This window comes from Budorcas taxicolor, chromosome 21, assembly GCF_023091745.1.
Source record: "Budorcas taxicolor isolate Tak-1 chromosome 21, Takin1.1, whole genome shotgun sequence".
Lineage (NCBI taxonomy): Eukaryota > Metazoa > Chordata > Mammalia > Artiodactyla > Bovidae > Budorcas > Budorcas taxicolor.
This window is the reverse complement of record NC_068930.1, coordinates 16394035-16415834: the sequence shown is the minus strand read 5'-3', so window position 1 is coordinate 16415834 and position 21800 is coordinate 16394035. Positions and strand designations below refer to the sequence as shown.

Here is a 21800-nt window from a genome sequence, read left to right as displayed (position 1 = left end):
GACTGTGGGCGCGCCGCGGCGCCCCGAACCCCGCGGCTGTACACCCGGGAAAGGTCCCAACCCCCCGAGACGGCCAAGCCCCGCAGTGTGCAAGGATGGCCGCGCGGCACCCCCGCCCTCCCCATCTTCCCTAAAAGTGGCCAACCTAAGTAGAAACTGAGCTTGAAAGAAAAAAAAAAAAACAAAACCTAGGACCCCCTTGCAACTAGACTCCAGTCCCAAAGTCGCCACTGACACCCGGGCTCTTCTCTCACTCAGATGTGGCCCGGGTGCAGGAGGCTGAAAGATCCACCTCTGATGTGTCCGGGGTGGGGCGGGTGGGTGGCCCTCTGGATCTCCCCACCCCCATCCCGGGGCTCCCGAGCTGGGGGCCCGCGAGCCCAACAGAGGCGTCAGGGTAGCGACCCCTGCCCCCCACCCCCACCCCGACACGTGGATGCTGCGGTCCCCCGTGCACAGGGCCGGGACACCGGGCACTGCCAGGGCAAGGCCACCAAGGCCGCTCCTGGGAGGGCATCAGGGTGGTGACTTCCTTTAACTTGGTCACTTATTTTTCCAGGAGTAAAATGTCTCCTCCTTAAGATTCCCGAGGCCTCGCAGCTGTCTTGCGGCTGTTGGGCTATTTAAAAGAGACTGGCAAGGTCCCCTGAGAAAGGCCTTTTGGATGGAACACAAATAGGCCGGAGCAAGTGTTTTTAGTCAAACCCCTTCCTCTTTCGGTGACCCCCTCACCTCACTTCCAAGCCCACTCATCTGGTTCTTTGAAAAAGACTTCTGAGTTTTTATCCCACTCCGATGTTTCTCTTAAGCACTGCGGCAGTCGGTCACTCGCCGCCGGCCGCCGAGGCCGCAGGGCTGCGTGTCTGCCTTTGGGACGCTGCCGGCCTCCAAGGGAGTGAAGCTCCAGAGGAGAAAGCTCTGGGCCAGGGGAAGAGGACCCTAGGTGTGTATGCAACAGGAAGCAGTCAAACTGCTGAACCTGGCTTCCACAAAACAGGTAGGGAAGAAGACTAACAACTCAAGCAGCCAGGCCACCAGGCAAAAGCCAGCCGTTGTCTTCTCGGGGCAAAATGCCATGATGGCCACAGCTGGCCCTTACAATCTGGAGCGCCACCACACTTCCCTCAGATCTCAGTCCAACAGGCTCTGTCTAATTATCATTACCCCCTCCCCCCTCCAAAAGAAAAAAAAAAGAAGGGATTTATTTTAAGCCCCCGTTGGCAAAATGCTAGAGGTTCGTCCAAGGAAAGGCCACCACCTCAAAATCCAGGTCTCGGATTGTATTCCTCTCAGGCCTGGCCGGACTCGGAGCCAGACCCACAATTTATTCTCTAGAATCGCAGGACGGCCCCAGCACAGTGAGGCGGGCCCAGAACCTGACTGCACAGAGGCACCTTTGAGGTCCACCAATTAACACCCTCTGCTAGATCCTGCCTTTCACAAGTTAGTTCTAAAGCTTCTTGCTAATGAGAGAGAAAGGATCCATTAGCATTCCCAGCAGCCCTGACGGGTAAATTCAGCCCCACCCCCACACAGCTGCAGCGTCTCCAGGTCAGAGAATGGGACTCGGGGGCCCCGCAGGGAGGCTGAGAAGGAGGCCTGTGAGCGGGCCCTTCAGGCACTGTCCTTGCCCAGGATTGGGGGCCTTTGGCTGCAGGACTTTGAGCCTCTACACTTCAGTGTCTTCATCTGTAAGGGGCAGGCTGATAATATTGTCACCCCGAGACTACAACTGAATACAAACGTACAAAGCAACTGAGCAAGTCACGTGAATTTTTTTCTGCTTCCCAATGCATATCAAAGTTGTTTACACTATACTGTACTCTGTTAATTGGAGAAGGAAATGGCGACCCACTCCAGGGTTCTTGCCTGGAGAATCCCAGTGACAGCAGAGCCTGGTGGGCTGCCTTCTGTGGGGTCGCACAGAGTTGGACAAGACTGAAGTGACTTCAGCAGCAGCAGCAGCAGTACCCTGTTAAGTATGCAATCGTATTATGTCAAAAAGACAATATGTATACCAGGTTGCACTGGTGGCAAAGAACCTGGCTGCCAATGCAGGAAATATACAAGACACAGGTTCAATCCCTGGGTCGGGAAGATCCCCTGGAGGAGGGCGTGGTAACCCACTCCAGTACTCTTGCCTGGAGAATCCCATGGACAGGGCAGCCTGGCGGGCTACAGTCCGTGGGGTCACAATGAGTCAGACACGACTGAGCACCTAAGCATTAGCACTGGGATACGGAGGTGGGAGGGAGGGTCAGGATGGGGAGCACGTGTACACCCGTGGCTGATTCATGTGAATGCATGGCAAAAACTACCACAATATTGTAAAGTAATTAACCTCCAATTAAAAAAACCAAAACAAACAAAAATACTTCGCTGCTAAAAAATGCTAACCATTGAGTGAGCCTTCAGCGACTCAGGAATCTTTCTGCAAGAATAACATCGAAGATCACTGACCACCTAACAAATGTAACAGTAAAGAAAAAGGTTGAAGGACTGAGAGTTACCAAAATGGGACACAGAGACACAAAGCCTGTGAAGCAAATGCTGTTGGAAAAATGGCATCGATAAACTTGCTGGATGCAGGGTGGTCAAAGACCTTCATTTTCTTTTCTTTTTTTTTTTTTTAAGAAAGCAGTATCTGCGAAGTGCAATAATATGAGGTGTGCCTGTACAATTCGGGAGGGACACTGGGCCGTGGACGCGCCCCAGCATTCCTGCTGGGGCCTGGCCTCCATTTGGGGAGGAGATTCAATTCCTACAGCATAAGGGCATCATTTGGGCAGGGGACACAAAGGGCTTCCTTCTCACAAGGAGAGATGTGTGGGGTTGAATTTGGACATCGTAAAAGTAGAGATTTAGCTTTCACACAGCTAAGACTATGGAGAGAAATCCAGCCACAAATAGAGCAATATGGGGTTGTGTTGACCTTGAGGAATCTGTCTATACTGGCCAAACCAACCAGCTTATTATTGACAACTCCCCGGCTCTCTGCAAAAATAAGAAATTCTTGAAATGTTGGGTTTGGGAACTCAGCACTCCGTTTGCCATAGAAATTCACTTAACTCTGCGTGTAGCTGACTCAAGACTATCAGCTATCGTTACCTTCTGACCACTTCTGCGTTTTCCCTGGAGACTTGGTCATGCTTCGGCTCCCTTCCCTCAGTCTGGCTGTGGAGGTGCCCCCACTGAACCATCATCCCTCCGTCTCCCCTTTTCCACCTTGGGGCGCTGTGGTGCTGGGTGATGAATGGGCAGAGGGCTCCTGGAAGGCAAGGCCTACATAAGGTTGAAGCCCTGCTGGGACAGGGACTTCTGGCTTCCCCAGCCTCTGGGGCATGAACAGGGTGTTCTCAAGTCCAGGGCCTGAGTCATCGGTCAAAAAACACATATTTAGGACTAGTGCATGAAAGTCCCTGGGGGACAAAGCAATCAATAAGACAACTCCTATCTTCTGAAATAGACATTAGAGGAAGGTGAGGGGAGAAAGCAGAGGTCAGAAGTGAACAGCTGACTACCTGGGGAAGGCTTGACCCAAAATCTTGCAAGGTGTCTTCAAAGATTCATTTTCAGTAAGAATGATAGTAACAGGGGCTTCCCTGGTGCCTCAGCGGTAAATAATCCGCCTGCCAGTGCAGGAGACACAGGTTCGATCCTTGATTTGAGAAGATCCCATATGCCTCAGAACAATGTTAAGCCCGCGGGCCCGTGGACTGAGTCCACGCTTTAGGGCCTGTGCTCTGCAGCAAGAGAAGCTGCTGCAATAAGAGGCCTGTGCACCGCTACTAGAGAGCAGCCCCTGCTTGCCACAACCAGGGAAGAGGCTACGCAGCAGCAGGGACCCAGCACAGCCAAATAAATAATACAGTTTAGAAGAGAATGATAATAATAATGGCTTATGCGTCAATGTGCTCTCACATTATGTCAGGTGCCGGCTAAGTGCGTTACATTTCTAGACACGTTACACTAAGGTAGGTTCTATTATTATCCCCATTTTGCAGATGAAGAAACTGAGGCTAGATGAACTTAAGTACTCACCCAATTACCAGCTAATAAACTGCAGAGCCAAGCACACCAAACCCCATCCCTGACATGCTGTATGTGTCTTTCATGCTAATGATGCAAGTCCACACTGGGCTTAAAGTCAAGGCAAGACAGATAAACTGAACAATCTCTTTCAATAAGGAATAACAGACTCTGACAGGGAGGCCCAGAACATAGGCACTGGGGGCCTCCAGCCCAGTCTAGGGTGCAGCATGGGAAGTTTTCCCAGTGTGGGTGTGTGCCAGGGGAAGGTGGTGGGCAAGGGAGGAGCACAGGGCAGGGCTTCCAGGTAGAAGGAACACCAAAGATACCATTTATCAAGGTGTGGCTTGTCTGAGGAGCTGGAAGGTCTTGATGATGGCTATAGGAGAAAGAGGTGAGGCTACAGAGAGAGTAGGAGCCTGGGAAAGCCTCTGCAAGGCCAGCACGTGCTCTGCGAGGGTGTGCATCCTTAGAGATCAGGAACCCCACCCAAAGCCTCCTGAAGAAGAGGGATTTATTCCTTTGGGAGACCATCTCAGGGGACTCAACAATAATACAGATGCCTGGTGACATGCAGGGCTTCCCAGGTGGTGCCAGTGGTAAAGAATCCGCCTGCCAAAGCAGGAGACTTGGGAGACGCAGGTTTTGATCCCTGGGTTGAGAAGATCCCCTGGAGGAGGGCATGACAACCCACTCCAGTGTTCTTGCCTGGAGAATCCCATGGACAGAGCAGCCTGGCGGGCTACAGTCCATAGGGTGGCAAAGAGTCAGACAGGACTGAAGCGACTTAGCATGCAGGTGCCACTTGGAGCATCTGAATTTGAATCTCAGGAGGTAGAGCCTTGGGTGTCTGCATTGTTAATGATCTCTCCTAGCTGACAAATGTGTAGGGACTTGTAAGTTTTAAGTTCCATCACCCTCCATCAACCTTGGGTGCACATAAGACCCAGGTTGAGTCAATCAGTTCATCCTCTTGGACTTACAGTCCAGGCAAGACAGAGACTGGCATGTGACCCAAGCTGACCAATCAGAACCTGTCCTGAGACTGTTGCCATGAGGAAGCGCCCAGTTCTGATCTCTGATTCCTCCATAAGATGGATCTGGGGATAGTAATCTAACAGGAAGGTGAGTGTTGATGAGTGCTGTGGGTTGAAGCTGTATCTGCAGAGTTGGCATATATATATCTTTATTATTAAACTTGAACTGTGTCTGGTGAGCTTTTCAGGAACTGATGGAGATTTTCAGGGCTAACCACCCCCACACCACTCTTAAGTGTGTGATTCTCCCTGAAGCTTTGTCTTAGTTCCTTGGAGCCACCTAAGAGTCTGTTCCAGCTATGGGAGCCAACAAAATCCTAGTTTTGCTGAAGCTGGTTTGATTTTGGGTCTTCTCATGTCTAGGCAGATTCCCGACCAATCAGGAGAAAGCTAAGGCCTGATACTGGTCCCCGGAAGTATTTCTGCCATCCTCAGGAGTGCAGGGATGTGCTGTCAGTTCAGCTCAGTCGCTCAGTTGTCCAACTCTTAGTGACCCCATGGACTGCAGCACGCCAGGCCTCCCTGTCCTTCACCAACTTCTGGAGCTTGCTCAAACTCATGTCCATTGAGTCGGTGATGCCATCCAACCATCTCATCCTCTGTCATCCCCTTCTCCTCCTGCCTTCAGTCTTTCCCAGAATCAGGGTCATTTCCAAGGAGTCAGTTCTTTGCAACAGGTGGCCAAAGTACTGCAGTTTCAGCTTCAGCATCAGTCCTCCCAATGAATATTCAGGACTGATTTCCTTTAGGATTGCCTGGTTAGATCTCCTTGCAGTCCAAGGGACCCTCCAGAGTCCTCTCCAATACCATAGTACAAATGCATCAATTCTTCGGTGCTCGGCTTTCTTTATGGTCCAACTCTCACATCTATACATGACTACTGGAAAAACCATAGTTTTGACTAGACGTACCTTTGTTGGCAAAGTAATGTCTCTGCTTTTTTAATATGCTGTGTAGGTTGGTCATAGCTTTTCTTCCAAGGAGCAAGTGTCTTTTAATTTCATGGCTGCAGTGATTTTGGAGCCCACTGTTTCCATTGTTGTGTTGTCAATGGGTCTTAATCCACTGGACTTCCCAGGTGGCGCTAGTGGTAATGGATCCGCCTGCCAATGCAGGAGGCACAGGAAATGCAAGAGTCCAGGGTTCGATCTCTGGGTCAGAAAGATCCCCTGGAGTGGGAAATGACACTCTTTTTTTTTTGGCTGGAAAAACTCATTTACTGGCAAAATTTCTTGAGCCTCCTCCACTCCTCACATTTGAATAAATTTTCCCTGTACCACACTTTGAGGAACTCAGTTGTTTAGGGGGACCCAATCCTCTTTTGTAATTATCCCTCAAATTCCTCTTTTTTAAAAAATAGTTTTAATTGGAGGATAATTACTTTATAATATTGTGTTGGTTTCTGCCATACATCAACATGAATTGGCCATGGGTATACGTAGGTCCCCTCTGTCTTGAACCTCCCTCCCACCTCTCACCCTGTGCCACCCCTCTAAGTTGTCACAGAACCCCAGATTTAAGTTCCCTGCATCATACAGCTCAAATTCCTCTTTCAGACTTCAAGGGCTACACTGAGCCTGGCCACCTCAGATTTGATGAACTAGAGCTGCTCAATCTGTACGTAACCTTTAAGGTTTTATAGACTTTTGATCATATCACCTTTCTGGCTTCATCTTTCCACGCTGACATCCTTCAAGAACGAAGCACGCCAGCTTCTAGGGAAAGCCTTCTGTTTGGGCGATTGCTCACCTTCCTACAGTTCTGAGATATTTTTCTCTAGGAGAAGGTCATAAAACTGCCAGGTTTGGGTAGAGCCCAGGGAGAGCACTATTTTTGGCTTAGTGTCCAATACCATTTCTGAATGCTTGGTCCTGCATGGCCTTTAGCAAACAAACATTTTGCAAAGACCCTCAAGATTCCTTGGGAGCTATAAACAGCCTGGACACAGTCCGTTATTTTTGTAATTTGGATTATGTTTTCTTAAATGCATTGGATGAGGCTTGCCCCTGCGAAAGCTTAATATGCATCTTCTTGTAAACTCATAAACTGGTCCTGCAGTTAGTCACCATTTGTTTGCCATCTCTCCACAGAGTCTGGAACCATTTCATCTGCAGGCCTGGAACCATTCATTCCTCCAGATGATCTATGGACACTTAAACAAAGTCTGGGAGCACTGGCAATCCTTGGGGATCCCCACTGTTTATAATTCTTCATTTAGAAAAGTACCTGTTTATCATATTTTTTGTTTCCTATCTCTAAGGACAATTCCGATTCATGGCGATTTCCCCCTGCATTCTGGAGGAACTTACTGTTGGAAATGACCTTTGGGGTGGAACTTTGTCAGAAGGAATTTTGAACGTCTAAACATAATTCTTCCCTGTGTTTCTCCAGGCCTATTTCTACCTCCTCAAGGAATGCTAATAGAGGACTGGTCCAGTTTCATGTTCTCTTTTCAGAAAGTGTGTTGTGCTTTGGCCAGTTAATTAGGACTTTACAAAGTGCCTGCCGACACCACTTTTTTAGTATCTGTTCCACCAAAGTGACTGTTAAATGTGACCCTTCCTGGATGGGTGGGCTTCCTTTGTGGGCAGGAGGCCCGGCATGTACGCCCTTGGGTGAGGGCCAGTGTGGAAGGAAAGTTGCCTTTCTTGGCCACCGAGATATGACTGCCATCTTTAATTGCTACTTTTCCCTTTCCTCCAGATGGTCCTGGGGTAGAGGGCCACAGGCTTTCCTTGACCTGTTTGTTTCCATAACAACTTAAGAATCTCCCTGCTTCTCTTCTTCCAAAGTATGGTCCTCACTGTCCTTACTCTGGCATCAAGAGACCTCTTTACCGTTGATTCTGGGAAGCCTTAGAGCGTGTTCCCGTTTTGGCTTATCTGGTTGTTTTTTTTTTTTTTCCTTTGCTTCAGGCTTCCTTTCTCTCTGTGTGCACACTGCTTTCTTGGTCCTGAGCTCTGTCCCTCACCCTGAGGGACGCTTATTCGTACTAATTAAAACACGCATTTTTTTTTTTTTTTACAATATTTTAATGGATTTTTTGAAACACACTCCCTGATATTCCAATGGCTATCTTTAGAAACTGAATAAATATTTCACTTTCTGTTTGAAACCTCTCAATGGATTTAACACATTAGCAGATTTTATTTGCTCTTGGACATGTCTTTTGCCTGCCCGATGGCTCAGATGGTGAAGAATCCACCTACGATGCAAGAGACCCGGGTTCAGTCTCTGGGTGGGGAAGATCCCCTGGAGAAGGGAATGGCACCCACTCCAGTACTCTTGCCTGGAGAATCCCATGGACAGAGGAGCCTGGTGGGCTACAGTCCATGGGGTCGCAAAGAGTTGGACACAACTGAGCAACTAATACTCCTCACGTGTCTTTTAATGTCTATGATCAGTTCAGTAAGATCCCTCCACTGCTACAAGGCAGATTCTTTTAATCAGTTTTCCTGTTTCATTCATTCAACAAACACTCACTGAGTACTGGGCTCTGAGCGGGTTTGGGGGGTTCTCAGATGAGTAGCAGACAGTTTCGCACCCCTTCCTGGAACCCCGGGTGGGGGGGCAGTCAGATGTGGAGATGAAGAATTCTAGTTTTGAGGACTCTTGAGAGGGGTGTTTGTGTGGTGTCTCAGGAGCCTCATATTTATTTCCCATTCGGTTGCCACACATCAACTTGGGACTTAACAAGGCTGGGGAGTCTTTCAGAACTGGGATCTCTGTCAGTAGCTTCTTTAAGGAACTGGCCCACTGACTGCAGAGCAAGACATCATTAGCACCAGGTATGGTGACAGCTACATCACTATTGGCCTCAAGACTGGAACACCGTCTGTCAAAGTTCCACCTTGTGAACAAAGCACACCGGACTGCCCTGTGGGGTGGCACCCCTGCTCAGGGGTCCTCCTTGGAGGACTACGTTGGCATGGGACATCTGCATGGAGTGTCTGCCCCGGAACCTTCCAGAAGCACACCTCTGCTGGTAGACATGTATGTGCATATTCACGGTGCTGGAAAGATATAAAAAGGATTTTTTTTTTTTTAAAGAAAACAGAGAGCAAATTTCCTGGACTTTCTGTGTTCTTCAATCTAACATCAAATTTATTTCAAGAGATTGAAACAGTATTATACACATGTTAAAAAAAGTCAATTTCCTGTTAAATGAAATCAACTCACAATCCCTGGAGGTCATGACTATTTACAGTTACACGCGTATCTTTTTAGATATTTCCGTATGCATATAAGCACACATAAAATCAATCGAGCAATTGATTTCTCTAGCTAGCTAGCTATCATTTTAGCAAAAAGTATTAGCAAGCCCCCAAATGCTCCCTCCCCAGCAGATATTTCCTATTTCATTCTGTCTCTCAGTGAAGTAGCCCTGTGAGTCCCTCCACCCATGGCAGGAGCTGAAGAGATTAAGAACTGAGTTCCCCAGCCAAAAGGGATATATGTCCGTAGAGAGAGATTTAAATAGAAAACAGTCCATGTGAACAAAGAAGCAGACTCAGATTTACAGAGAGCCAGCTAAGGGTTACTTGTGGGGAGAAGGAAGTGGGGAGGGGCACGACAGGGGTAAGGAAACAAGAGATACAACTTATTAAGCATTAAAAAGCTTCAAGGTATATTGTGCAACACGGGCGATATAGCCAATATTCCGTAATAAGTATAGATGGAGAATAACGTGTACAAACTGTGAATCGCTATATTACACACCTGTAACATATAATACTGTACGCCAGCTATGTTGCTGTTGTTGTTCAGTTGCCCAGTAGTGTCCGACTCTGCGACCCCAGGGACTGCAGCACGCCAGGCCTCCCTGTCCCTCACCATCTCTCAAAGTTTGCCCAGGCTCATGTCCATTGCATCAGTGATGAGTTGGTTGTTTGCATCAGGTGACCAAAATACTGGAGCTTCAGCTTTAGCATCAGTCTCCTTCCAGTGAGTAGTCAGGGTTGATTTCTTTTAAGATTGACTGGTTTGAGTTCCTTGCTGTCCAAGGGAGTTTCAGGAGTCTTTTCCAGCACCACAGTTTGAAGGCATCAGTTCTTCAGTGCTCAGCCTTCTTTACAGTCCAGCTCTCACAACTGTATGTGACCAGGAAGACCATAGCCTTGGCTATATGGACCTATGTTGGCAGAGTCAGCTATACCCCACTTTAAAAATAAATGAAAATAAATAAAATAGTCCACGTGAGGAATGCAAGCTGCCTTTAAAAAATTACATCCTCTTTTTCTCCTGGACTTAATTCCCATTTGCAAAAACACGTATTCTGTCTTCTCTCATCTGTAAGTTAGTAAATCCACATTTAGCCCAACTTAGGTGGAAGGTAAGTAATCTGCGTCAGGTCATCCAGCTGGCTGAGTGGGGTTTGGGCAGATTTGGGTGACTCCCAGCCGTCACCTGCCATCTCTGATGAGCTCACTGGCTCCTGCCCAGGCACAGAGATGGTGGGTTTTCTGTCTGCCTCTACTGACCCTTGTCCATCTATTAATATGTGCTCATCTTACTCAGGGCAGAAGGAAGGATTCCCTTTGAGATGCCCCAGTCTCATCTCCGGCTGAGCTGGAGGCCTTCAGATGATCTACTAACAGTTTCTGGGGTCACATTTCCGTAATGGAAGCCCCTTCTTTCATCTCTTTTTGCCTCTCCTTCTTGGCTGCTGAGACTCTCAGTAAGCTCCTGGAGTAGCTCCGTTCATTCCTTCGCTACATCTTCCCTTTCTCCCTAGATGGGATTGTCAACTAGCATATAGTTGGAGTTTCATTTATGAAAGTCTTCCTCACTTTCCTCTCCAGTTTTTATCCGTGACTCCAGCACACACCTGCTAGTTGGGCTACAGCTGCCAATTCTGCCTGCAAAGGTCAGCACGGAGTAATAGCATTTGCGAATTGCTTACTTGTCAGGGTTGAGATTGAGAGTTTTTATTTATTTTCTTTTTTTGGCGGCATGGTGTGGCATGGTGCGGCATGTGGGATCTTAGCTTCCTTACTAGGGATCGAACCTGCGCAGTGGAAGTGCGCAGTCTTAACCACTGGACTGCCAGGGAAGTCCGAGATTGAGAATTTTTAGACGCTGAAGTGGATATGGAGAAAGAGCGAGGCCTGGGGTTTGGGGCAGTCCTGCGTCTAGCTGTGTGGCCCCTGTCCCATCCCATCTCTGGACCCACAGCTTCTCAATCTACAGAATCATGACCTGGGTGCCCCACTCCCCTGGGGGGTGGTGTCTCCGGCTTCACAGCCTGGTATCTCTAGGGATTCAGTGACCAGGCATCAGCTCTGTAACTAGATGGCCTTGCCCACACCTGACTCCGAGGAGCCACTCTGGGGCCCCACCTGGACCATTTCTGGGTTCCCCCAAGCAAAATGTTGATGAGCAAGTGCGGAATGTTATTTGAAAAGTGACATTTGTATGTTTTAGCGCCAGCATGAAATTCTTCAGCAATCATTCCCAGCAATATGACCGTATACCTGAAACCACACCTTGAAAACACTTAGTAGCCTCTTGTTTTAAAACAACTTTGGGGTGCCTATACTAGGATGCCCCAGGTTCCTCTAAGGGAGAACAGACCACCCAGCATGTTCCTCTTCTCATTCCAGTAAGTCCTTGGGAGAAGAACCAGCTTGGACCCATTTATCCACCAAATGGCAACTGTTTGAACTGACAGTGCGTCTGCATCTCTCCCAACGAGCAGAAGGCCACGGTATTTGGATTAATGAACAAGTTGGTGCCAAGCACAAATACCATAGGCATTTAGCAATAGGAACAGATAACCAAGTTATTCATCAAATTCAAAACTGTTTAGAACGGGTAATGCAAAGCTGAAATAAAGAAGATCCCCAGCTGATGGGTGGCGGGGAAGGGTGCCAATCTAGGAAAAAACCAGTGTACTGCTTTACGTGACATTTTCTCCACCACCATGGTTTTCTTTAATTGGTTGGAGGCTGAGTGACTATCTTCACTTTTACCTTAGAGAGTCAGTGTAGCACGCTGGTCAAGAACATAAAGTCTAAACAGATCCTCTAAACCTCAGTTATCCCAACTGGAAAACGGGGATATACTTTGGCTGCCTTGTAGGATGATTGTGAAGATTACACCAGTTAACACAGCGGTAGACTGCTTAGAACAGATGCTAGGAACAGGGCAAGTGTTGATGAGTAATTGCCAATGTTGGTCTTATATTACCAATAAGAACCATTGTTTCGATTGTAACAAAGTGTCTACTATAGGTTAGGAGCCTTTGGAGGTGTGGGAATGGGGGGGAAATCCGCAGAATTCCCCCAAGGACTTTTATTTTGTTTTTTAAATTAAAAAATTACTTTTTATATAATTTGTAAAGGTCATGCTCCATTTACAATTATTACAAAATATTGGCTCTATTTCTCATGTTGCGCAAGTACATCCCTACAGCCTATCTCACACCCAGTGCTTTGTACCCCCCACGCCCCGACCCCCACTGACAACCACGGTGTGTTCTCTCTACCTGCGAGTCGGCTGCTTCTTATTCTGTTACGTTCACTAGTCTGCTGTGTCTTTAAGCTTCCACATATAAGCGGCGTGATGCAGCATTTGTCTTTCTCTGTCCGATGTACTTCACTTAGCATAATGCCCTCCAAGTCTATCTATGTTGCTGCAAATGCTTTGACATCTTGGCAATTGTAAGTAATGCTGCTATGAATATTGGGGTACATGTTATCTTTCGGAATTAGTGCCCAATGACTTTTAGATAACCTTGACCTCTGGGTGGGTTCTAAGTGCATTATCAGTTATACTCAAGTTTTATTGAGCAACCACTAGAAGACAAAGTCTCCCACGTAACTGTAGGGTTGTTTCAACAATGTGATGGACACAGCTGTTTCAAACTGAGGAGACTGAGGCTCAGGGAGATTAAGTGACTTGTCCAAGGTCACTGAGAACATAAATGGCAGGGAGAGGTTCAAACCCAGGTCTTGCGGTGCCAGGTCCGGTGTATTTCCCACCAAATCATACTTATTTCTCATTTTCACCAGGGTTTACTTTTTCCTGTTAGTCAAATAATACACTCCATATATATAATGATGGCTCATGATTAGAGATGCGCACATGTTTAGCGATATACTGTTTTCCATAAACAAACAAAGATATTAAAATGTTTTAAGAAAAGAAAAATTTTCTGGAACCATCTCCCCTACTCTATCCCCACAAAAACTCAGGAAGTTGAAATACAGATTTTTTTTCTTTCTTTCAGGTATTTTTAGGTCAAGTTTTCATAGTGTTTTCATAGAGCATTTGCTGCTGCTACTGCTGCTGAGTCGCTTCAGTCGTGTCCGACTCTGTGTGACCCCATAGACGGCAGCCCACCAGGCTCCCCTGTCCCTAGGATGCTCCAGGCAAGAACACTGGAGTGGGTTGCCATTTCCTTCTCCAATGCATCAAAGTGAAAAGTGAAAGGGAAGTCGCTCAGTGGTGTCAGACTCTTCGCGACCCCGTGGACTGCAGCCTACCAGGCTCTTCCGTCCCTGGGATTCTCCAGGCAAGAGTACTGGAGTGGGTTGCAATTTATTCCTCCAGGGGATCTTTCCTGATCCAAGGACTGAACCCTCATCTCCTGTCTGTGTCTCCTGCGTTGGCAGGAGGATTCTTTACCACTTGAGCCACCTGCGAAGCCTCTGACCGACAGGCAAATATTACACAACAAGATGTTTAGGGAATGCTATCTACAGTATCAATTCATTGCAGTCCCTTCAGTCCTCAAGCCGTTCAGAGCCTGTCTTAAATTGAAAATCAGATGGGCTTCCATCTAGAGATTGGTCACTGACCCAGAAAGGGAAGGCCTGGGCGCCATCTTGGTTTGATTTGGGTGTCGTCTTGGCTTGGGTTTGCTTACCCTCACTGACTCTTGGTCCAGGTGTGTACATGTAGGGAGCAATACGTTCCCTAGCAATGCACCCCTGAAGTCAGCAGGCTCTGCCAATAGCATCTATTTGCTCACGAAGAAACCAGATGCTTGGAGTTTAGGAATTTCTTTTCTCAAAATGCTCTCAGCAGAGAAAAATCAAAGCAATGTAAAACCTCACCACATGGAAGAGGGTCGCATCAAGCTTTTCCTTACCACATGACCTTGAGATACCCAAGGATACAAAACCAAGGATAGTAAGGGGAGCACTTTGAAACTGGCATTCAGAAATTTGACTTTCCAACCATTTTAGCTGTACTGACTGATGCAAAACAACATAAGCTCCCATGAACTCCTTGTTCTGTAGTAGAAATGACCTACCAAACCTAGCAGTGAGGGATTATTAGCAGGTCTGAACCTGCGAGGGAAGCGATCGTGGACCTCCTCACGTCTACAGGTGAGCTAGTCCTCAAGCGCTACAGTTTCAATTTTAAAATTCTGGCCACACCACGAAGGTTGCAGGATCTCAGTTCCTTGACCCGGGATTGAACCTGGACCACAGCAGTGAAAATACCAAATCCCAACCACGAGACCACCCGGGAACTCCTATAAGCTCTGTATTTCTTTGTGCTTGCATAAATGGAAGCCCATGTGAGAAAACACAGTTGTATTAAAAACCTATTTATTATTTATATTTTACCTCTTTTCCATAAAGGATATTAAATTAAATGTGGCTCAGATGGTAAGAATCCACCTGCAATAAGGGAGGCCTGGGTTTGATCCCTGGACTGGGAAGGTCCCCTGGAGGAGGGCATGGCAACCCACTCCACTATTCTTGCCTGGAGAATCCCATGGATGGAGGAGCCTGGCGGCTACAGTCCACGGGGCCGCAAAGGGTCGGACACGGCTGAGGGACTAAGCACAGCTCAGCACAGAAGTGAAAGTTCTGTACCCAGACTTCCAAACAAACACGAGTTCTCACTCTCTTCAAGGTACCCGCTGTTTTGAGGAAACCCGGTAGCTGTTACGACTCTGTGAATGAAACTCACACTCCCACGTGCTTTTGGGCGAGGGTCTGTCAAATCCCCACTCTGGCGTGGGGTGTATCCACTGTCCGTGGCTCGCCGGCTGCCAGGTGGGAAGCCACGGTCCACCACGGGACAAACTGAAAGAAGGACGTGACCACTCACCGGTCCTGCAGGACGGACCTGCTGTACCTCACGGGGCCACACGGGGAGGTCACGGCCAAGGGTGAACAGAGAGACAGGACCCGGGGCACACACCTTTAGGGGCCGTGGGTAGAGGGTGCCGGGGTTCCTGACCTAAGGCCAGACTGGTCAATTCAAACCAAAAAAGTGGGCTTCTAGTGAGCCAAAAGGGGGTCTCAGCTAAGGAGGGGCACAAGCAGTGGGGTCTGGGGAGAAGGAGAGACAGTGGATCATGGCGTGCACTTGCATGAGGGGGCTGGTGTCAATTTAAGCTCCCCACAGCCCTCCTAGCCGAACAAAACAGATGCAGAGGCAGCGATACCACGGGGTAGCTCAGCTAAACCCTCAGCAGCCCAGCGGATTTGTTCCTGTGCGTGCGGGCATGCTCAGTTGCTCAGTCGTGTCCCACTCTTTGCAACTCCAGGGACTGCAGCCCGCCAGGCTCCTCTGTCCACGGGATTCTCCAGGCAAGAATACTGGAGTAGGTTACCATGCCCTCCCCGAGGGGATCGTCCGGGCCCAGGGATCGATCTAGAGTTTCTTTCAGCTCCTACACTGGCAGGCGGGTTCTTTACCACTAGCGCCACCTGGGAAGCCCACAAGATGCCCTGGTGAGATAGAAGTGAACTCGTATATATACGCTCATCCCGCTACAGGTCCTGTGAAGGACACGGAATCTAAAAGACCTAGCTTTATTTTACCAGATTGTTGACGGAATCTTTTGTTTTTAACTTTCTGCCAGATTTTCAGACTCTGACAAACCCAGGATCCTGATTCCTGAAAGCTCTTCATCTTGGAGTGTTGCTTTAAACAAAACAATCGAAAAAAGAAAAGTAAACTCAACTGGCAATTTTGTCATAGTTTTCTGCATAAACAGTATCTGCAGCACTTTCATTCTTTACTGTAGTAAATCTGGATATAATAATTTTATAAGGTATATAGCACACGGAGAAGGCAATGGCAACCCACTCCAGTACTCTTGCCTGGAGAATCCCAGGGACAGAAGAGCTTGGTGGGCTGCAGTCCATGGGGTTGCGAAGAGTCAGACAGGACTGAGCGACTTCACTTTCACTTTTCACTTTCATGCACTGGAGAAGGAAATGGCAACCCGCTCCAGTGTTCTCGCCTGGAAAATCCCAGGGACAGGGGAGCCTGGTGGGCTGCAGTCCATGGGGTCGCACAGAGTCAGACACGACTGAAGTGACTTAGCAGCAGCAGCACACATTTATGTTTGTCAAGTAGCAGTGATTTTTAATCTTTTGGTGGTGGTGGTTTAGTTGCTAAGTCGTGTCCGACTCCTGCAACTCCACGGACTGGAGCCCACCAGAGCCTGGTGTCCTCTGTCCATGGGATTCTCCAGGCAAGAATACTGGAGTGGGTTGTCATTTCCTTCTCCACAATGGTTGCAGAATTGATGGAAACTGTTAGCCATTCGATCATGTCCAACTCTCTGCGACCCTGTGGACTATAGCCCCCTGTCCATGGAACTCTCCAGGCAAGAATACTGGAGTGGGCAGTCATTCCCTTCTCCAGGGGATCTTGCCGACCCAGGGATCAAACCCGAGTCTCTCACGTTGTGGGCAGATTCTTTACCCTCTAAGCTGCAGAGACAAATTCTTAAATCTTTCAAAGGGGGCTATAAAAGATATTTGCATTTGGCATTTTTTCCCCCTAATTTCTGCCCAAATCACAAATTTCTTTTTCCTCCGGTCCTTAGAATTATGGAGTTTCACACCTCAGTGGGCATTCTTGCCTCCTGATCCTTAGGCTCTAATGTGATATAGCATTTTCTCCTTATGGGTCAGATCTGGCTAAGAAACTGTCATCCTTTTAAAAGATGTTCATTTTTTCACCAAGGAAACTGACTTCTGACTGACTTTGTCTGCACACTTGGGCAAGGCAGTCCTTAATTTTGTCCACCGTCCTGTTCATCGCTCTTCAGAGCAACGTTGTTAAGGGAAGGGAGGCTGAAACTGTCACTCAGTCAAAATGAGGAAAGGAGAGGCCTGTCATCTGAAAGGCTGGATCTCCCCTCTTTAAGTTAAGTCTCTGTTAAGTTTGTTGAATGAATAAACAATGAATGTTATTTGAAAAGCAAAGCCATTCTCCTTGAGAGCCACAAGGACACTGCAGACACTTAAAAGTTGGGTGAACTTACACTTGGTGTTATAAGTCAAGTTCTAGAACAGTGATCTTTAAGGAGGGGTGCCCTTTCGTTTCATGGAAGAGATGCCAATAAGCCTGCACTCTAGGATCAGTTTCATTTGGGTGTATCCTGCCTCTCTTCCTGGGTGGCAGACTTTGGGAGAGAGTATCCCTCTAAGACATGACTTAATTTGGGGACCATACTTGGGCTTCCCTGGTGGCTCAGAGGTTAAAGCATCTGCCTGGAATGTAGGAGACTCGGGTTTGATCCCTGGGCCGGGAAGATCCCCTGGAGAAGGAAATGGCAACCCACTCCAGTACTCTTGCCTGGAGAATCCCATGGAGGGAGAAGCCTGGTAGGCTGCAGTCCACGGGGTCACAAAGAGTCGGACACGACTGAGCGACAAAATACTACTACTACTTGGCAAATGCAAGTGCTTGAGTTTAATTCGCTTGGAAGCAAGGCTGAAGGAAAAAAGCCCTTTAAACTTGCAGAACCTTGGCTACACCTCTCCACCTCTCTAGGCATCAGTTTTGGGAGGCGGAAATGCCAGCACCTCTTCCTGACCGCTTCCCTGGAAGCAGCAAGCATCACTGTGAGACTTGAAAGCCGGCCGCCCTGTCCCTGTGTTAGGAACGCTCTGTGCCTAATCATTTTGTTTCGCATCTCCTCACCTAAGAACTCCTCTATCTGGCCCCCATGGGCTGGTTTAAAAGCCAAGTCAAGGGGCGTGTGAGCTAGGGGCTTCTCATCCTCCACTGTGTATTATTACACACACTGGGGAAGGATGGAATCAGGCCTCAGAGGGGCTTGGAAGGAGAGAAAGCAGACAGAGGTTTCCTAGTGAAGGTCACAGAAGCCCTCTTTGAATACGATGCCGGATTACGGCAAGACCCTTTTTGTCCGAAATCCAGTTATTAACTAAACACCCGCAAAGGGGGACACAGTTTGCAATAGCGTGGGGAGTGAGCGGAGAAGCCGCCTCTCATTTGGAATGTCTGTTCAGAGCATAAGGGCCTGTCTACCACCTGAGAGGGAAAGGATGGGAGCAGGGTTATTGAAAAAAGGATGCTGGGGCCCTCCCTCACCATCACCACCGCTCAGAGGCTCTCAAGGGGGCAAGGACCCTCCCCACAAGGAGAGCACCACACTGCCCTATAAGAAACCGGCTGACCCTTCAGAACAGGGAGAGTCCAGCTCATTGCTAATATCATCTGGCCTGGAAGGTGGCAGCAAAAACCAGGCTCCGAGAGACCGTGGAGCCCGCCTGGCTGTGTGGGTGCCCCACCCACAGCCTTTGTCCGCTCTGTTTGCCATCCAACAAAGTCTGCCCCAGTTGCTAATTGGGGATCACGTCTCTTATAAAGGTTGCCTGCCCTGGTAGTGGAACAGCAGGAAGTCTGCACCAAAAAAAAAAAAAAGCCATTTTTGTATATTATACCTCTCCTGGATGGATTTGTGCCAGACTCTTTTCCAGTTCTCCTTCAGCTGCCCTCCAGAGCACAGCCCATCTCTTTTCTAGGGGGTCAGGGCTCAAGACTCCCTGACAAATTCCTCGTGTCTGTGATGCACAGGAAAAGGTCACCTTCCATGCACAGGTTGTGCCAATTGCTGGACGCGTGTCCAGAGAACAGGCGCAAGCTCACCGCTGATAACATTCTAGGTCATGTTTGTGCTGTGTGTGCTCAGTGGCCAAGTCACGTCCCTGCTTTGTGACCCCACGCACTCTAGCCCGCCAGGCTCCTCTGTCCATGCAGTTGTCCAGGCAAGAATACTGGAGTGGTTGCCATTTCCTCCTCCAGGGGATCTTCCCCATCCAGGGATGGAACTCCCGTCTCCTGCGTCTCCAGCATTGGCAGGTGGATTCTTTATTACTGAGCCACCCGGGAAGCCCTATGCTTGTGAGAGAGGACCCTAAAGCCAGAGGAGAAGGTGACGAATCTTCTCCAGGTGAAAGCCTGCCACTCAGTGCGACCTGCGATTCTGACCCGTAAGCTGGGCACGCGGAGCTCTGTCGTCGCTGCGCTTCAGCTCAGCCGGAAGGTAAATAAATACAGCGGGGAAAACTCGTCCCTGAGTTACCTCCTGCCTCCCAGAGAGACGCCCACTTTGAGTCTCCCACTTTGAGAACATCCAACTTCGAGGCCTAAAAGAAACGCGCGGCTCATCATTTCCGCTAGATGGCGCGATGTCCCCTAATCCATCCGCAAGACACCCGATTTATAAAAATAAATACAATCCGACGCCTTCCGAAACCACATCACATAATAGCAGCTCGCAGGCTCCCATCGGGAAAAAAAAAAAAAAGAAAAGAAAAATCTAAATCTGGGGGAATTGACTCTACCTCCGAGCAAATCCAACGCAATCACATTAACAGGCTGCAGTCAAGAATTGCACAGGCCCCTTCATCGGCCCTCCCCCTGGGTACACCTGTTTCCCTGCCCCAGTGCTTCCCCTGGGATGGGCCACGGCTCGAACCACGCGCGGAGCCTTCTCTGCTCGGAGCTCGCCGGGTCCACCTGTCCGCTTAGGACCACCAGGGCCCCCCGGGATCGTACCCCTTAAGCACTCAGCCCAAGCCCCTCATCTTCCTGCGCACCTGCCCTTCCAGGCAAGGGACAGCTCGGACCCGAGCCCACACGGAGCGTAGCGTCTACGGCCCCGGGGCCGGCGCTCGAGCCGCGGCTCTAACTAGGTAGCCTGGCGCAGGGCAGGGGAACGCGGCTCGGGCGAGTCCGGCCAGTGAAAGCTCACGGCGGGACGGCCGGGTGGCCCGCTCGGTCCCAGGCCCCGCGGGCCGATCGGAAGGGCCGCCCGAGGAGGAGGTGGCCGCGCGGGAGAAACGGAGCTCCCAGCACGCGCACAGTGGTACAGACGGTCGCCGGGTGTGCCCAACCGCGCGCGCTGCGGGCAGCCGGGGGAGAGCATTTTAGGGGAAAAAAAAAAAAGAACAAATACCAAACCACAAAAACTTTACTGCTGCCAAGAGCTCAAGCGATCGAGGCGCAGCAAAGCTCCAAATCTGGGCAAGATGAAAGCAAGATGAGACGCTGGGTTGGTTTGGCGGGGGGGTACCAAAGCGGTGCGGTGGCCCGGGCAAGTGGCGGCGGCGGCGCCTCGGGGTTGTCAGAGCCGGGTCGGTCAGGCTCCCGGCGCGCGCTTACCTTGGCGGCTGCATGAGCCCCTGCAGCCCGCGGGGGGTGGCGCTGGCCGGGCGGCGGGAGAACAGGGGGTGCCTGGGCGCAGCTCTCGGCCCCGGGGCAAGGTGGGAGGGGCTCGGCAGGCGCGGGTCCCCGCCGCCCCGGCCCGCTCAGCAGCAGCCCGGGGCGCGCCGCTTGCTCCCGGGCTGCATGCCTGCGAGCGCCTGGAGGAGCCGGCCCGAGAGCGAACGGCGAGTGCTTCCCCAGCCCAGAGGCTCGGGAGGCGCAGCCGGCGCTCGGGAGACGACTGCCGAGTCGGGCTGCTCGGGCCAGCCCCCTCCCTCGCCCGGCCCCCGCCCGCCGCCGCCGCCGAGCGCTCGGCGTCGCGAGGTTCGTTTGCGCGCGGAGGGGAGGGGGCGGGCCGGGCGCCCGGGGCGCGGGCGGGGGGCGAGGCGGGCGGGGCCCGCGGGGAGAGGGGCGGGAGAGGAGGCGGCGGTGCGGACTCGGATTGCCCTGCCCTCCGCGGCCGCACCTTCCCGCATCAGCACCGGTTGAGGGGTGGGCTGGGGGTGCGCACGCTGCAAATCTAGACTTCCCTAAACCGCGCCCGGGTCAGGGGGGCGCGGGGGACAAGTGCGGCGACCCTCGAGGCGCCTCCAACTTTCCTGATGTCCCGCTGGGATGCCCTGGAGAGCACGTTTCCATCATCCTTTCCAAGGTGGTCCAAGGGTCAGGGACCGGGGCGGGGTCGGGAGCAGTTGCTCTGAGGTTTCTGGAATAGACCTTCGCTTCCAGGAGAAACGCCGCTGCTCTCTCCAGAGACACACGTTAGTTGCAGACTGAGATGTTTGTTTTAAGACTCTTCTGTTGGAAAACTAACACACGTATGTTAAATGTGTAGTGCACGAATACGTTGCTGCGTACAAAGCTGAGCCATATCTAGAGAATAAAGACGACCGCGCCACTTCCCCTCCACCTTGCAGCCGCTCCCCAGCGGTCACCTCGGGTCGGGTGTGCTCCGCTGCGGGTCTTTCTTCTCCTTGCTCTGCCCTTTTACCCGCACACGCGCGGATTGCAAGTGGATTCTCACGGGCTTTTCAAAAGAAATGTTTTACTGCGCGGCGCACGCACACACTGGCGAGAACACGGCCACTTGAGCTGCGATTAATTCCCCAGAGGCTTGCGGAATCCGGAGAAAGATCCGGATCCCTGCAGCGACACACAAGGAGCCACCCCATCGCCCCGCAAAATCTGAAACTGCAGCTGGGCCCTGAAGTCAGCCTGAGCACACAGCTCACGCCCGTTAGCGTTGCGCGGCTGGAGAAACTGGCCAGCGCATTTCAGACGGGGTGATGCCCTTGG

General features: G+C 50.3%; 1 protein-coding gene across 1 annotated transcript in view; it reads right to left on the bottom strand.

Moving 5' to 3' along the window:
- Window positions 1-20561, bottom strand: part of RGMA (repulsive guidance molecule BMP co-receptor a) — a 49132-nt gene extending 28571 nt beyond the window's left edge. The window contains exon 1 of the mRNA XM_052659591.1: window positions 20463-20561. Coding sequence (XP_052515551.1) covers window positions 20463-20476 — 14 coding nt within the window. The 5' untranslated portion in view covers window positions 20477-20561. The remainder of the gene's footprint in view (window positions 1-20462) is intronic.
- Window positions 20562-21800: the final 1239 nt, after the last annotated feature.